The sequence below is a fragment of the Phocoena sinus genome, chromosome 15 (genome assembly GCF_008692025.1).
Source record: "Phocoena sinus isolate mPhoSin1 chromosome 15, mPhoSin1.pri, whole genome shotgun sequence".
Taxonomy (NCBI): Eukaryota; Metazoa; Chordata; class Mammalia; order Artiodactyla; family Phocoenidae; genus Phocoena; species Phocoena sinus.
The window spans coordinates 15686166-15703199 of record NC_045777.1 but is presented as its reverse complement, the minus strand read 5'-3'; the positions used below and the strand labels follow the sequence as shown (position 1 = coordinate 15703199).

Genomic DNA, 17034 nt, shown 5'->3' with positions numbered 1-17034 from the left:
GATCTGGAGGTGAGACGGAGGGAAGTGTAAGAGGTTCAGTGGTGGAGCAGGGGGCACACAGCTGCGGACTGGGGGAAGCTGGCAGAATCCAGAGGAAGTAAGTGCTGAGTGACAGACTGTGCAGTTAGACCAAAACCGAGATTTGCAGGTGTCCAGGCAAGAGTGATGAGTGGCCTCACGGCTGGGGGAGGGGAGGGGAGTGGATGGAGTCAAAGACGATTAGGAGTGAAATAGAGCCCAATCATGGACTGGATACGGAGTGCGAAAGAGCAGGAGGTGTCTGCGAGAGTCGTCTGGTTCGGGCAGCTGGGAGATGGTGGCGCTGTGCACTCAGAAAGCACAGCAGACGCTGCTGCTGTCCCCCACGTGCCCTGACCCTCACCATGTCGGTGCTCAGTGACTTCTAACTGTTGGCACCCTCATTCCTCTGGCTACGTTTCTCTGGCCCCTAAGAAATTTCTCTGGTCTCCAGAGCCCTCGCTGCCACAGGAAGGGCAGGAGAGTTAAACGTGAACATCCATCAACCAGTAACCGACGAGAGTGGGAGTATAAATACTCCAGCTCCCTGGCCTCCCAGGAAATGACTCTCAGGCACCTGTTCCACACTGACTCCTAGAGTCCCCGTCAGGATTAAGCTCCGGATGCCCACAGTGGCAGCTGGCTTCTCAACACACATGTTACTGGATGCCTCCCCTGCCCTATCTCTCTCATGGGCCCCCCCACCATGGTTTTCCAGAATCACCTTCCAAGTAAACTGCTTGCACTCAAATCCATGTCTTGGGTCTGGTTCTGGGGAACCCAAACTGAAACAGATGGTCACCAGGGAGTATCTCAGGATTGATGAGGGGTCTGGGGAGGTACTGTTCTCATGGTCCGTTCTCAGGGGGCTTGAATCCTTGCCCTTTATCTAGGGGAGACGGGCCTGCTTGGGGCAGGGGTGGGAGTGGGAGCTTGGATGGTTGCCCAACCCATAACTGTTCCCTTCCATCCTTAACATACAGAACCAAATTTTCAATCAGGCAGAAAGGGGCACTGGAAGAGAAAATCCTTCCCCAGTGCCAGGGGATAAACCAGGATCGGTCCACCATGCTGAGGCCTGAGGAGGGGAAAGACAGACTCGTTGAGCCACCAAACCATCCTGGAAGCATCCACCTCCAGAAATCTTGACAGACGCAGCCATTAAAGGAGGGAAAGAGTCGAGTAGAATGGGTAAGGGCAGACTTCAAATGCTAGATTTGAATCCCCAAAATTGAAGTCACTTACTGGCTGTGTGACCTTGGGCAAATTAATTAACCTCTTTTGGCTTTCATTTCCTCGTCTGTAACATGAGGATATTAACAGTTCCAGGGTTATCAGGTTATTGGGAGAATTAAATGAGTCAGTATGTGTAAAACGCTTAGCGCAGTGCCCACACGTAGCAAGTGCTCTGTATAGTGTTAGCTCTAGAACATTACTACCATTAAGCCAGAGCTTCTCAACCTTAACCCACAAACCACCTGGGGATCTTGTTAGAAGCCTGAGATGAAGCCAAAGCAATCTTGGAAAAAAAGAAAACAGAGTTGGAGGAATCAGGCTCCCTGACCTCAGACTATACTACAAAGCTACAATAATCAAGGCTACATGGTACTGGCACAAAAACAGAAATATAGATCAATGGAACAGGATAGAAAGCCCAGAGGTAAACCCACGCACCTGTGGTCAACTAATCTAGGACAAAGGAGGCATGGATATACAATGGAGAAAAGACAGTCTCTTCAATAAGTGATGGTGGGAAAACTGGACAGCTACATGTAAAAGAATGAAATTAGAACACTCCCTAACACCATACACAAAAATAAACTCAAAATGGATAAGAGACCTAAATGTAAGACTGGGCACTATAAAACTCTTAGAGGAAAACATAGGAAAAACACTCTTCGACATAAATCACAGCAAGATCTTTTATGACCCACCTCCTAGAGTAATGGAAATAAAAACAAAAATAAACAAATGGGACCTAATGAAACTTAAAAGCTTTTGCACAGCAAAGGAAACCATAAACAAGACAAAAAGACAACCCTCAGAATGGGAGAAAACATTTGCAAACGAATCAATGGACAAAGGATTAATCTCCAAAATATATAAACAGCTCATGCAGCTCAATATCAAAAAAACAAACAACCCAATCAAAAAATGGGTGGAAGACCTAAATAGACATTTCTCAAAAAAAGACACACAGATGGCCAAGAGGCACATGAAAAGATGCTTAACATCACTAATTATTAGAGAAATGCAAATCAAAACTTCAATGAGGTATCACCTCACACCAGTTAGAATGGGCCTCATCAGAAAATCTACAAACAACAAATGCTGGAGAGGGTGTGGAGAAAAGGGAACCCTCTTGCACTGTTGGTGGGAATGTAAATTGATATAGCCACTATGGAGAACAGTATGGAGGTTCCTTAAAAAACTAAAAATAGAACTACCATACCACCCAGCCATCCCACTACTGGGCATATACCCTGAGAAAACCATAATTCAAAAAGACACATGCACCCCAATGTTCACTGCAGCACTATTTACAGTAGCCAGGTCATGGAAGCAACCTAAAAGTCCATCGACAGACGAATGGATAAAGAAGATGTGGTACATGTATACAATGCAATATTACTCAGCCATAAAAAGGAACAAAATTGGGTCATTTGTAGTGACATGGATGGACCTAGAGACTGTCATACAGAGTGAAGTAAGTCAGAAAGAGAAAAATAAATATCGTATATTAAGGCATATATGAGGAATCTAGAAAAATAGTACAGATGAACCGGTTTTCAAGGCAGAAACAGAGACACAGATGTAGGGAACAAACATATGGACACCAAGAGAGGAAAGTGGGGCGGGGGATGAATTGGGAGATTGGGATTGATATATATATATATACTAATGTGTATAAAATAGATAACTAATAAGAACCTGCTGTACAGCACAGGGAACTCCGCTTCACTGTACAGTAGAAACTAACACAACACTGTAAAACAACTATATCCCAATTAAAAAAAAAATCTTTTGAAACTTGTTTAAAAATAAATAAATAAAAATACTACCTTGCTAAATAGCAAAAGAAAAAAAAAAAGAAACCTGAGATGATGCACTTCTTTTTATTGGCCATGCCACGTGGCATGCAGGATCTTAGCTCCCCGACCTGGGATCGAACCTGTGCCCCCTGCAGTGGAAGGGTGGATTCTTAACCACTGGACTGTCAGGGAAGTCCCAAGAGATGCTGCATTTCTAACAAGCTCCCGGGGGATGCTGCTGGGCCGTGGACCACACTTTGAATAGCAAGGGCTAAAGCCACTGTAACTGGTATCACGTAGCCTGGAGCCCAAGCACTGTCAATGGCAGAATGGCGCAACCCTTGTAGGGAGCCCTTGTTCCCCAGCCCTGAGACCTGGCTGCATGCAGCATTTCCAAAGTTCTCTGTGCCTGCCCTTTGCATCTCTCAGCACACTGCTAGTTGCGTGGTCAGTGGAAGGCAGGGTCTCTGAGATGCCCGGCCCAATTGTCTGGCACACTGTAGGTACTACAGTGTAGGTGCTAAATGAAATCCAGTGTAGGTGCTAAATGAAAACCCCTGTGCCCACTTGCAGGAATAAACACACCCGGCAGCACCAGGGGCTGCAGGCTGGCAGGGGCTCCTCAAACATGCTGGCTCCCTATAAGCCTCAGCTGGGCTGGCAGGAGCCCAGGGGGAGGACAGTCACACCCCCTCCTGTTTCAGAGCCTGGCATCAGGGTCCTGCCAGTGCCCAAAATACCTCCAGAACAAAGAGGAGGCTGACCACAGCTCAATGTCCCCACCTGTCCCTTCGACTTCCTTTCCTCACCCAGGTGTTGGAGGAAGGGGGTAGCACCTGGTTGGGCTCCACCAAGACTCAGCCCCTCTTGCGAGGGCAAGACTCTCCCGTCTCCTGGACGAATCACCCTCCAAACCACCTGATCCTTCCTCAACTGTCTCAAGACACCCACCGCAAACCTTTTAATAACCATAATCATCACAGCCAATATTTATCCCGTGCTTATCCTGTGCTAAGCACATTCTAGACACAATTATAATGGGGGTGGCTCACTCTATCTACTAGGATGCAACTGGCCACAAGGAGCAAAATACTCAACTCACAGTGGCTGAATCAACAAACAACAATAACAACAGCTAATAATAATAATGCTTGCTATGTGCCAGCCACTGTTCTAAGTGTTTTACATATATTAACTCATTGAATCGTCACAGCTACTCTATTAGTGGTCTGTACTGTTATGGACCCCTTTCTATAGATGAAGAAACTGGGACCAGAGAGGTAAAGTAACTTCCGTAAAGCTACACAGCTCTTAAGAAGCAGAAATGAGGCTAAAACCAGGGTTGTCCGACTCCAGAGTCCTGGCTTTGAACACATCTATAATATAGCATACTCTCTGGTCCCTTAAATCACAGGACAGCAAATGACAACAGGAGGCACCGCCTAAGCACCTGTCATGTGCAGGCATCATCTCATTTCTTCTCCACGACACCCTCCTATGCTGCTCCCCTCGGACAGGTCATGTGGTCTCTCCGAGCCTTCAGCTCCTCTTCTGTAAAATGGGAATATGGGTTTGACCCCCTGCTGTTGTTCATTGCACCAAGCTGCTGCCCCCGTGACCTGGTCTTCTGACCTGTCTGTGAGGCCAACAGATGAGATGTTTATCCACCTCCCTAAAGCTTAGAGGACTACAGACATGCCCAAGGCCATTCAGGGGGTCAGTGGCCAAGCCAGGACTAGTACCCAGATCTCCTGACACCCTGAAACTCAGCAGGGACCTACTGCTACCCAGATGCCTAGAATATCCTCCTCCAAGTTTTGCTGCCTTGCCAAGTTTCTTAGGTTAAAGAAAACATTTGTTCCCTTCTTCTTCGTCCTCCTCCTCTCCCTCTCCCTCCCGCCTGTCCTCCTTCTCTTCTCGCCCTCTGGAAAGTCTCCCTAGGAGGTGGGTGGACCGGCAGAATCTGCCAAGGCAAGGCCATTCAGAGACCGGAGACGCCCCGTTTAGGAGGGGCTGAGGGGGAGAAGGCTTTCAGGCGGCAGTGCCCCTAGCTGCGAGGCAGGGCCAGAAACAGGACGGGAGCAGAAGGTGGCAGCTGAGCCCCAGTCCCACCTCCCAGCGGCCTGGCTGGGTGTCTGGCCTTGGTAAAGCCACTCAGCCAGGACTGTCCAATGGAACTTCCTATGATGACGGAAATGGTCGACGTCTGCACAGTCCAATACAGTTGGTGCTGGACACATGCTGCTACTGAGCGCTTGAAATATGGCGAATGCAACAGAGGAAAAGAATATTTAATCTTAATTCATTTACATTTAAACAGCCACATTTGTCCAGCAGGGGACTTAACTTTTCCAAGCCCCAGTCTCCTCTTGTGCTTGACAAGGATGGTGATACCCCTGTCCTCCTCGGCCAAGGACGGCTGAGACAATGAAGCGATGGGGTGCTGTGGTACAAGCCCCGGCTGAGAGTCGGGACTCCTGGGTTCCAGACCTATTAATGTGCTGTGTGATCCAGGCCAAGCCCCACAACCTCTCTGAGTGCCCTGGTCATCTGTACAATTAAGAAGTCACTTTGGATCAAAGTTTCCTTGCCAGGGATGGGGTTTAGAAGAATGTAGGAACCCGCTACAGTCACACGAAGTGTGTCTGTATGACTATGCGGGTAAGAATGAGCGTCTGTGGGTGCTTCCCTGGTGGCCCAGTGGCTGAGAATCCACCTTCCTATGCGGGAGACGCAGGTTTGATCACTGGTCAGGGAACTAAGATCCCACATGCCTCAGGGGAACTAAACCCACGCACCACAACTACTGAGCCCGAGCACCTCAACTAGAGAGCCCACGTGCCGCAAACTACAGAGCTCACATGCGGCAGCAAAGTCCCGCATGCCGCAACGAAGATCCACGTGCCACAACGAAGACCGGATGCAGCCAAAAGAGTAAGTAAATGAAATATGAAAAATTTTTTTAAAAAATGACTGTTTGTTTGTGTTCAGGTGCACATGTGTATATTTATCAGGGGAAAGCAGGCTCAAAGCTTTCCCAAAATTCTCAGAGGGGTCCATGATCGTTCCAACAATGAGAGCCCCAGTCTAGACTGGCCTTCTCCCAGGGGGCCTTTTAAAAATGGAATTCCCAGGCTCCACTGTCAAGGAGTGTGATTCAGCAGCTTGGACGTGGGGCCCTGAGATCTGTATTTGAAGCAAGTTCCCAGCGATTCTGATGTACAGCTGGGGGAGAGAAACACAGGCAAGGAGCCAGTTGGACCTAATGTTTTATGACTTGATGTGTGTGAAACTCCTCATCAAGCAGTAGTACACATTTTTAAAAACCAATTGGGATTTAAGGAACTAAGAGAGTAAAGAGGAAATAACAACGAGCCTAACAAGACCCCTTCCAACCCCCGTCTTCATTTACTGACACTGCTTTGCCAGCCACTGTGCCGTGTGCTTTATAAATATTAACCCATTTAATCCTCATAACACCCCCTATGAGGCTGGTAGTACTGTCCCCGTTTTACAGACGAGGAAACTGAGGCACAGAGAGGTGACTTGCCCAGGATCACACAGCCAGTGAGCAGTGGAGCCAGGACTGAGATCTAGACAGCTGGGTACCAGAGTCCATGCTCCATCACACTCCCTCAGAGCATCATCCTTGCTTCATCACCTCCTTCTGAGGATGAGGATGACCCAGGAGCCCTGAGTTAGCACCCCTCCCAGCCTGAGGCTGACCCAGGGATCCTGGAGGGTGCTGCTCTGTCCCTCCCGTCCCATCCCATGCCCAAGACAACTGCGGGCCCCACACTCACTTGCCCTCAGAGCCGTAGCTGTTCATGCTGTCCTCGATGGACTCGTGGCTGGCCTGGCGCAGCGTCCTGCTGGGCATCTCCACCGCCAGGCCCGTCTCCGTGCTCCTCTGGATGGCCCCCTTCAACCTCCGGCTGTCCCCTTCTGGGCAGAGTGGCCAAGAGAGATGGGGGGAGAGACATGGGGTGGCAGGGGACAGAGAGACCAGTCCTCTGGTTAGCGTTTCAAAGGCTGGTGGCGGCCCAGCTTCGGCCTCTACCATCCCCATCCCCAGTCCATCAACCTCCTCCCACCACCGGCCTCACCTGCACCCACCCTCCCTGCCCTTTACACCCACCCAACAAACAGAAATCACATGAGTTCTCTTAGCTGGCAGATTCATTTACATGTACTTTTTTTTTTAATTGAAGTATAATTGATTTAAAATACTGTGTTAGTTTCAGGTGTACAGCAAACTGATTCAGTTATTTTTTTTTCAGATTATATTCCACTATAGGTTGTTACAAGATACTGAATATAATTCCCTGTGCTCTACAGTAAATCTTTGTTGCTTATCTATTTTATGTACTGTAGCTTGTATCTATCTGTTAATCCTATCCTCCTAATTTGTCCCTCCCTCCCTCCCTCTCCAATTTGGTAACCATAAGTCTATGTCTGTGAATCTGTTTCTGTTTTGTATGTAGATTCATTTGTATTATTTCTAGATTCCACGTATAAGTGGTATCACATAGTATTTGTCTTTCTGTCTGACTTACGTAAGTATAATATTCTCTAGGTCCATCCAACATGTACTGCTTCTTAAACTCACTTCTTCCCTGCAACCTTCTCCAAATCATTTCCCTCCTCCTCTTTAGCTACTAGTTACCGAGCACCTACTATGTGTCATATTCTCTGTCAAGTGCTTTTCGTGGATTTAGACCAGGGTTTCTCCACCTCAGCACAACTGGCCATGTGTATGCATTATTGCTTAGCTGTCAGGCGCTGTCCTCTGCACTGTGGAAGGTCCAACAGTATCCCTGGCCTCTACCCACTAGATGCTAGTAGCACCCTCCCTCCAGTTCAGTCATGGCAGTCAAAAATGTCTCCAGGGCTTCCCTGGTGGCGCAGTGGTTGAGAGTCCGCCTGCCGATGCAGGGGACACGGGTTCGTGCCCCGGTCCGGGAAGATCCCACGTGCCGCGGAGTGGCTGGGCCCGTGAGCCATGGCCGCTGAGCCTGCGCGTCCGGAGCCTGTGCTCCGCAACGGGAGAGGCCACAACAGTGAGAGGCCTGCGTACCGCAAAAAAAAAAAAAAAAAAAAAAAAAGTCTCCAGACACTGCCAAATATCCTCTGGGGGTTGGGAGGGCAAAAATCACCCCTGATTGAGGACCACTGATTTAGACCACTGGCACCCTGCCCAGGTTTAAATCCTGGATCTCTTTCTACTGGCTGGGAGACCTTGGGCAAATTACTAGTCTCCCTGTGCCTCCACTTTCCTCGACTGTAAAATGGGAGAGCAGGGTTATTATGAGGACGACCCTCTGCCCTTCTATTCCCTCTCCCAGTCAGCAGCTCACACCTTCGCTTCCACTCTGTGATCAGACGTTATCTTATCCAAGCTCTCCTTGATCATCTCCTGGCCCCTCCCACCCCAGGCCCTTCTCCACCCAGCGCCCTGCTTTGGCTTTCTTCCTGACACTTACGACCCCTGACATGTTCTGCACTACTGGTCTATTGACTAGCTTCCTCCACGCAGAAGGTAAACTCCGTGAGGACAATGCATTTCACTGTGTGGCGTGTTGAAGCCCCAGGGCTCAGAACACAGTCCAGCCATTGTAGGTGCTTAATTAATAACTGCTGGATGAATGGGTGTCTGCCCTGAGACTGGTCTTAATCCTCAGCCGCCCAGGAAGCGGCGGCTACCGCTCTCCCAGCTTTCGCACCGAGCACGTGGGATTAAGGCGCGAGGGTAAGGGACTGGCCTGCGCGTAGAGCCGGAAGGCGGGGCTGGGGACGCGGGGCACCGTTTGACCCTGGGGCGGCCTCTCGGCTCTGTGCTCCACATCCTTGAGATCACGGCAAGCTTTCCGTCTCCCACCGCCCTGGAGGGGCTGTGGGTTTGCTAGAGGTGGAGGCGGATCTTTAGTGGGACCTTCCCCATCTCCCCACAGAGTCCGGGATGAACTGACAGACCCCAGGGCCTTCACCAGTGCTCACTGACTGACCCATCAGGGGACAGCGGTGCCACCCAAACCCCGCGATCCTGCTCAGCAAGAGTATGGGGGGCGGGGCCTGTGTGCCAGGAAACAGGGCGAGGCCAGGACGCCTCCTACTGGTCTTCTCCTGGCTTCCCTCCTCCCACTTCAACGACGGTGTCCCCTTCCTCCCTGACTTGCCGGCAGATGGACATGTGCACACACACGCAGAGGTACAGGTGCTCTGTGTGTGCTTCTCAGAGTGTGCGCCCACATGTTTCTCTCCTACATATATCTGCGTAATTCAGACACAGATGTCCACATACTCAGAAAATCACACACACACAGGAAAATGTGAAAAGACATAGTATGTTAATGTATGTCTGTGTCTATATTTGTGTGTTGCCATGGGTCTCCACACAGCTGTCACTCTGTGTTTCTGAGGCTAAATGGGCATGTGTGTCTGGGCACGTGCCAGCCACATGCAGACACGTGGCCGTAAGAAGTGTACACCAACCCACTCAAGAACGCACACAGAGAAACCGACACAGCGCGCGTGTATGTGTGTGTGTCACCCTGGGTTATTTCTGAACCCAGAATGTGTGGGGGAATGTGTGTGTCCCTGTGTCTGTTTCCCGTCATTCCACACTTTGTTCTTTCCCTACTCTGTATCTGAAGTCCCCCTCCCAACATTTCTGTTTCTCTGTGTATAGCAGGGTCAGAGGCACAGAAAGACTCAGAAACACACATACGCTCACTAAGAAACACAGACTCACAGGCACAGAGAGACATCCCTCCAACACACACACAAACACACACACACACACACACACACACACACACACACACACACGGGCATAGTCACCTCCAAGGACAACCCCCTCCTTCCAGTGGGGATACAGACCCACAACCCGGTTACCCTGTAGGCAGGCTGCAGATACCTTGCCTGGGACCTTCACTTCCCCACTGAGCCCTGTTCTGGAGCCCCACACTGGCTCATCCTCACTCAGCAAGGTCTGACACATTTCTCCAGGAAGAGGGCGGACCAAAGCATGACAAACAACTCAGTCCCTAAGGGGACTGGGCGGGGGGTGGTTTGGAGAAGTATGGTTCACGTCTGTGTAGCACTCGACAGCCCCAAAGCATTTCACATCCAGTACCCGCCGTGGGCCTTAGAACAGCCCTGGCTCAGCACGCCGGTGAGCATGGCTTTGCAATCAGGTGGCCCAGGCAGAGCCCCAGCTCTGCAGCCAGTAGCTGTGGGACCTCGGGCAAGTCAGGTGGCACCGTGACATGCCACCTTCCCCACCTCGAGAGTCCCCAGTCTGGGGACCACCATTGTACCCAACCATACCACACAGTGCCACCACCTAACCTTGTCCATCCAACCCTTCCTTTTGTCATCTCTTGCTGACTCGGTCATGGTCCAATTCTTCATTTTGACATCTCTTGCTGTCTCAGTGATGTCCCCAGAGTGACTGTCCCAATGCTTTCCCACTCCCCATCTCATAATCCCATCCATCCTAACAAATGACCTTTCTCCCACTTGGCTGAAAAGATGTGTCTCTTGGACTTGCTCCTTCTTGCTTCCAAATTTCACAATCCTGAGACCTTTCCACCTGCCCCTTGACCCTCCCTCCCTCTCTGAGAGGAAGGAGCGAACCTTGACCTGGCCCAGCCTGATCTGCCCTCTGTCCTCCCCATCCCACCTTCTCCCGCCGTCACTGGGACCTCCTCCCACCATTTGTCCTCTCTGGGTCTTGAATCTACCACCTCTCCATCTTCTGGCTCCTTCCACCCCTCCTGCAAGCCTACGCAAGGCTTCACTTCCTTCCCCACTCCCTTCAATAAACACACTCCTTCAGAGAACAGCCTTGGCCACCATATGCCCAACCGCAGGACTGACTACACCAGTCTCCAATAGCGGCTCATGACCATGCACAAGGGCCTTATCTCAGCTTCCAACCCCAGAGTATGGCCTTTCTGCTTACTCAACAAGCATTTACTGAGTGCCTTCATGTCTGGCGGGGAGTCCTCCTGAAGATGTTAAACACAATCCCAAGTGTTGGTCTCCACTGACAATACACACATGGATGGGAGACCCTGCTTCCGGTCCACAGGAGCCCAGAAATAGGTCCTGGTGTGACCCACTGCACTGGACGATGTTGATGCTCCGCCCACATCCCCACACATCTCCCTTCTTCCCACTTTCATGAGGTCCCACCACACTGCTTCTGAAAGCCACAACAAGCCAACTTTTTTGGGGTCCGTTTTTAGATCTTCCTTTGGGCTACTGAGCCCACTTTGTCCCCACACAGGCAGAGGCAGAAGTGCCTGGGAATTTGTGGCCCCCAAGCCCCTTAATCAAAGCCTAAATGGAACAAGAGAATGAACCCTCGGGTCCTTTGCCTCAGGTCAGAACAACTCTGACCTGGGCATAACCCAGGCTCACGAGGAAGCCTGCAGGAGGGGCTGAAGCCGCCCTCTGTGGGATCTGCCCAACAGCACATCCCTGCTTGTTTCCTGGGTGCCCAGCCTCCTCGGGAACCACTTCCTTTGTACGTCACCTGCACACGCATCTCATCTCTGGGCCCTTTTGGGGAAACTTGACCTAAGACACCTGGCTTGGCTGGCATCCTAAGGAAGTCAAGGTTCAAAAAAAGCTGCACAGGTGGGTTCCAGCATCACAGTGAAAATACCATTCCCTCCAGGAAGTGTGGTGATAAAAAGATCAGCTGCACAACAGTGCAGGCGTGGAAGGGGGCCCCCTTTCTGAAGGGAGAGTCAAGGATCAAGCAAGAGGCTCCTTTGTCCGTGGTTATCCTAAGGCTCCATTGGAGAGGCCTGGAGTTTGAGTCCTGTAAACTTTGGGTACCAATTGTGAGACTGCCCTCAAGGCTGGCCACTGTGATGTACAAGTAAATGGAGTGTGGATGACCTACTTTTGGCTACACCCACTCCCACTTGCTGTACCCTGCGGGTTCTAAGTCCCTCCTCTCAACCTGTGCTGACAGAGAGAGAGAGAGAGAGAGAGAGAGAGAGAGAGAGTGTGTGTGTGTGTGTGTGTGTGGCAGGGAGTGGGTAGGCATCAGGCAAAAGGTGTGTGGACAACTGGAGTCCCACCAAAACACAGGAACAACTTGGGATACCAACGCCTGTGTGTGCCAAGCACACACCTGATGGAGAGTACAGCAGAGGGAGGAAGAGTGGGGTGATCCCTGCCTCCATGGAGCTCACAGTTCAGAGGCGGAGGCAGACATTAAACAGATGATCACACTGATTAATCACGTGTGTTAAGGGCTTTGAGGAGTAAGTAAAAGATGTAATGACAGCACCCACTGGCGGCCCAGTGGGAGGGACACTAATGTAGGCTATTGACTACTTCGTCCTTTGAATGACAGTCACTTCAGATCCCTCCCTTGGCCTCTGTGATAGTGAATTCTGGTAGATCCCCTCCCATCTCTGACCACTGCCGCCATCGCTACACATTGAGCCCTCGCTCTCCAGTCCTTCGGTTCTTCCTCTCTCTCTAGAGCCTTCCCATCACTGATTTCATTCCCCTCCCACAACATGAGGACCACCCTAAGCAAAGGAATTCTATACCTCAAATCTATAGCCCTTAACTCTGTCAGGACCCAATACTTCCAGCTGCACTCTGGACGTTGCTACCTGGATGAGGAACCTGGATGAGGAGCTGGCCACAACTAAACCCATCCCACTTCCCCCAGTCAACTCCTCTTGACTTACGTTCCCACTTTTCCCAGCCACAGACTCAGAACCCCCGAGGACCTCTCTGACCTTTCCCCCTTTCTCATTAGATGCCAGGTCGTATAAAGTCTTTGCCCTTAACATCTGTTATCTCTCTCCCTTTCTGTCTATTTTCACAGCCAACTACCCTAACTACCCCAAGTCTAAACTATTTTAATAGCCTCCTAACTGGTCTCCCTGCTTCCAACCCACCCACTCAGCAAGTCATTAACAGATTAACTATCTTAAAATACCACTTCAGACCAAGATATTCCCTTCCTAGTAATTTATAAATTCACAAATAGTCAGAAAAGCACACCAAGCTATGCACAAAGAGGTTCCCCACAGCATCATTTACAGCAATGAAATGCTGACATTAACTGTCTGTCAACAGGAGATGGGTTTACTAAGTGACACATCCCCATAATAAGATACTGTGCAAGTCTTAAAAAGAATCATCTAGACCTACAACTACAGTGATACAAACGATGGCTTCAACATACTGTGAAGTTAAAAAAGCATGTTGCAGGACACCACGCAAAGCATAAGACCATTTTTGCAAAGCCACAGATAACGTAGCTTTATCTTTCTCTTCATGCATAGACATAGAAAAATCTGGGAGGATATTACCCAAACCATTAATGGGGAGTAACTGTAGGGGGAAAGATTGCTAGAGGGTGTGTGTGGAAGATTATTTTTGTAACTTTAAGTATAAGATATATACAGAAATGTGCACAAACCTTTAGTGTACAGCTTGATGGATTTTCACAAGGTAAACACACCCATGTAACCAGCAGCCAGATGAAGAAACAGCATCACCAGGGTCCCCAAAGCCCACTCGTGCCCAGTCTTCCAGGCTCTATCTTGCTCCACAAGGGTAGCCACTATCCTGATCTCAAACATCAAATATTTTGCCTGTTTTTAAACTTTATATACAGAGCATGGCCTTTGGCGGCGGCGGGGTGCTGGCTTCTTCTGCTCAGTATCGTGTTGACTGTATGAGATGCATCCATATTGGTGTGTGTAGTTGCAGACTGCCTATTATCACTGCTATAAAGTATTCCACCGTATGAATACACTGTTCCACAATCTACTTACCCACTGTACTGTTGACGGGCATTTCCTTTTTTTCCAGGTTGGGGCTATTAGGAATAATGCTGCTTTAGTGCGTGGCCTTTGGGGAACATTTGTACCTGTGTCTCTCGGAGGTGTACCTAAGGGCGGAAATATACCTAACGGCTGGGTCATAGGGCAGGCATCTGTTCAGCTTTAGCAGATGCTGCCAAATGATTTTCCAGAGTAGTGGTACCAATTTACACTCCAATCAGCCCGTTGGGGAGATTTTATTTCTCTTTTGTAGGCTGCTGTGTCTTCTGAATATTTTACAGCTAAATGTATTAATTCTAGAACGTAAATGAAGGTAAAATAAATTTATAAATAAATCACGACTTCATGCCATGATCCTATTTAAAACCTTAGAATAGCTCTCCACTGCCCATCCAATGAGCTACCGGCTTCACACTCAGGCATTCACGACTCTCCATTATCTGATTCCCTCCCCATCTGCTCCTGATTCCCCTCTCAGTCTCCGCACTCCAGCCCAGCCAGGCACCTCTTTGCTCCATGTACATCCTCAGGAACTGCCTCATCCCCATTTTCTCTCCTTTACTTTCCTGCCTTCCTAACCTTCCCTATCAAAATTCTGACCATACTCCAGAGTTAAGTTTTAAATAACAGTTTATCAGAAACTCGCCAAACTCTTAGGGCTGTCATGAGGATTAAATATAATAAGGTAATGTAATAATATAATGACATTTAATCCTCAGGACATCCTAGGTGAGCTGTGGCACACAGTAAGCACTCAATAAGGTGGCTATTATGAATAATATTACCACTGTGCCAGATGCTATGCCAAGTGTTTTACATAGGCATCTTCTCATTTTAATTCTCACAATAAGTTGTGAGACAGTTACTACCCCATTTTATAAGGTAAGAAAATGAGGATAGAGAAGGTGTAAGTAACTTTCCCAAGGACACACAAAACTACTAATGGCAGAACTAGAATTCAGGCCTATGTCTTTCTGACTCCAATAACCATGTTTTTACTGAACCACTAAACTAAACTCACTGCACTCTATCACAGAATATAAATGCCATCTCTTCCACAAACCCTTCTCTGATCAGACTCCTTGAGTCCCAGGGGCACTTTATCTTCACCTTTATTAGGGTATCTATTCCACTGCACCTTGAAACACAGTCCTTGATCAACCTACTGATTTCCCTGTCTACTGTGTAAGCTCATTCAGCCGTCATTTCCCTTCCGCACCACGGACAGCACCCAGCATTGCCCATCCCACTAACAGTGTTTAATTGAATTGCTTTTATTTTTAGGATGTGTCTTCAAGAAAAGTGCGAATTCTCCAGTGAAGAAAACAAGTAAGTCTCATTCAGTTGTCCATAACTGAATACGAATGTTTAATGTACCTTCTCCCAAAAGCAAGTATTCATAAAGGAACAGGATAAAATGCTAATAAATTATTAGATGACATTACTTTTAGCACTTACCCTTTACCAGACACTATTATATACATATAATATTTTTATATATAGTATTTCATATACATGATGTTTAAATTAATATAAATTACATGTAAATTATAACTTTATAAATGTATATTTGTTTCCATGTTTTATGTATGTTTATATAAAATTTAGCCATAACTCTGAGAGTCAAGTATCATTACCCTAATTTTACTAAAAGGAACCAGACCCAACACAGTTCAGCATCTTGCCCAAGGTTACACCAGACAAGAGAGCGCTAGGTTTTAAATCCAGACCTTTGTAAAAACAGATCTTACACTCTTAACCACTAGAGATCTCAGTAATGTGGTGGTGGAAGGGAGAGGAGGGAAAGAACACTACCACTCTCCACTTCGACATTTTATCCAAAATGGGTCTTTACAGCTTTGTTTTCTAGATGAGGAGCCCAAAGATGAGAGAGGTTATATGACTTGCTGCAGGTCCCCAGGCTCTAAAATCCCTAACCACGTCACTGGCCGGAGTATAATCTCGTTTCTGTGAGCGGCCTCCTTCGGGTCCATCTCACAGCCTGTGAAGCTCTCCAGACACAAGAGCTCTGGGTCAGTGGGCTACTTCAAACCAGGGTGATCCCCTGGGGCTCACTGCTTTCCCTTCCCACGGCCACTGCCCTTCTTGTCCCTCCAAGATAAATACCCTGGAGGCTACTGCCTCTTCTTCCTCCATGGTCAGCCTCTTCCTGGCCTAGCTATTCCCAATGACTTCAAGCGCCACATGTCTCCCCTGCCCAGGTCTTAAAACTCATCTGAAAACCAAGGGCTGAGGTGACATGCAGGCACTCAGGCCTCCATAGCCCTGATGCTGCCTTTGGCTGTATCTCCAAGGACAGGCCAAGGAAGCACAAACCCTGAGTGAGAACCCTTTACCTTCCCCCTCTTTTCTCCAGAGCTGTCGATATCTGCCTTCCCTTAAAATCGGAGAAAATTCCTTTTGGAGGGAACTCAGGGGTCATCTAAACCAAGGCCTTCCTTGTATAGAATGGCAACTGAGACCCAAGAGGGACATGAGGTAATGACCATGTTGGCATTAGGATTCAGGTCTCCTCACTGCCAACCTCTCAGCTCCATTTCACAGTAAACAGCCACTCACGACTATTTCTGAAGCATATTCAGGAAGCAGCAAGGCCTAGTGGTTAAAAGCATGGATGATGGAGTCTGATGGCATGGGGTGTAAAGCTGGCCCCAGTCACGTTATTAGTAGTGCTGTCTTGGGCAAGTTACTAAACCTCTCTGTGTCTCACTTTCCTCTTCTTCTTCAAAAAAATGGAGAATGCAATTTATGTGCCTCATAGGATGTCTGTGAGGATTAAATTAGTTAAGACTTTTTAAAAAAGTACTTAGAATAGGGCCTGGCACATAGTAAGCACTATTTAGTACATGACATATAAATATTTGTTAACTAAGTAAACTGTCTCCATGCCTCCTTTGGGGACACAAATTTGAGCCTGCTCTGCATCACCAAGTTCACAGCTCACATCCCCACCTACGCTTGCCTGGATGACTGTAAGAGTCAATTAACTCAGAGGCTCCCAAGCACCTGCTCAGAGGCCAGTGCGAGTCTGACAGTTAGGAATACGCTGGGAACTTAGTTAAAATACAGATTCCTTGGTCTCCTCTCCTGGGGATTCTGGTCCAGTAGGTCTAGGGCAGGGCTCATGAATCTGT

At 48.6% G+C, this 17034-nt stretch overlaps 1 protein-coding gene across 2 annotated transcripts in view; it reads right to left on the bottom strand.

Moving 5' to 3' along the window:
- The window catches only part of RIMS4 (regulating synaptic membrane exocytosis 4), a 63223-nt gene that overhangs the window by 15063 nt on the left and 31126 nt on the right, over window positions 1-17034 (bottom strand). The window contains exon 2 of one of the 2 annotated variants that reach the window (XM_032606157.1): window positions 6854-6995. In XM_032606157.1, the coding sequence (XP_032462048.1) occupies window positions 6854-6995 (142 nt within the window). The remainder of the gene's footprint in view (window positions 1-6853; window positions 6996-17034) is intronic. The other variant, XM_032606158.1, reaches the window with a different exon arrangement.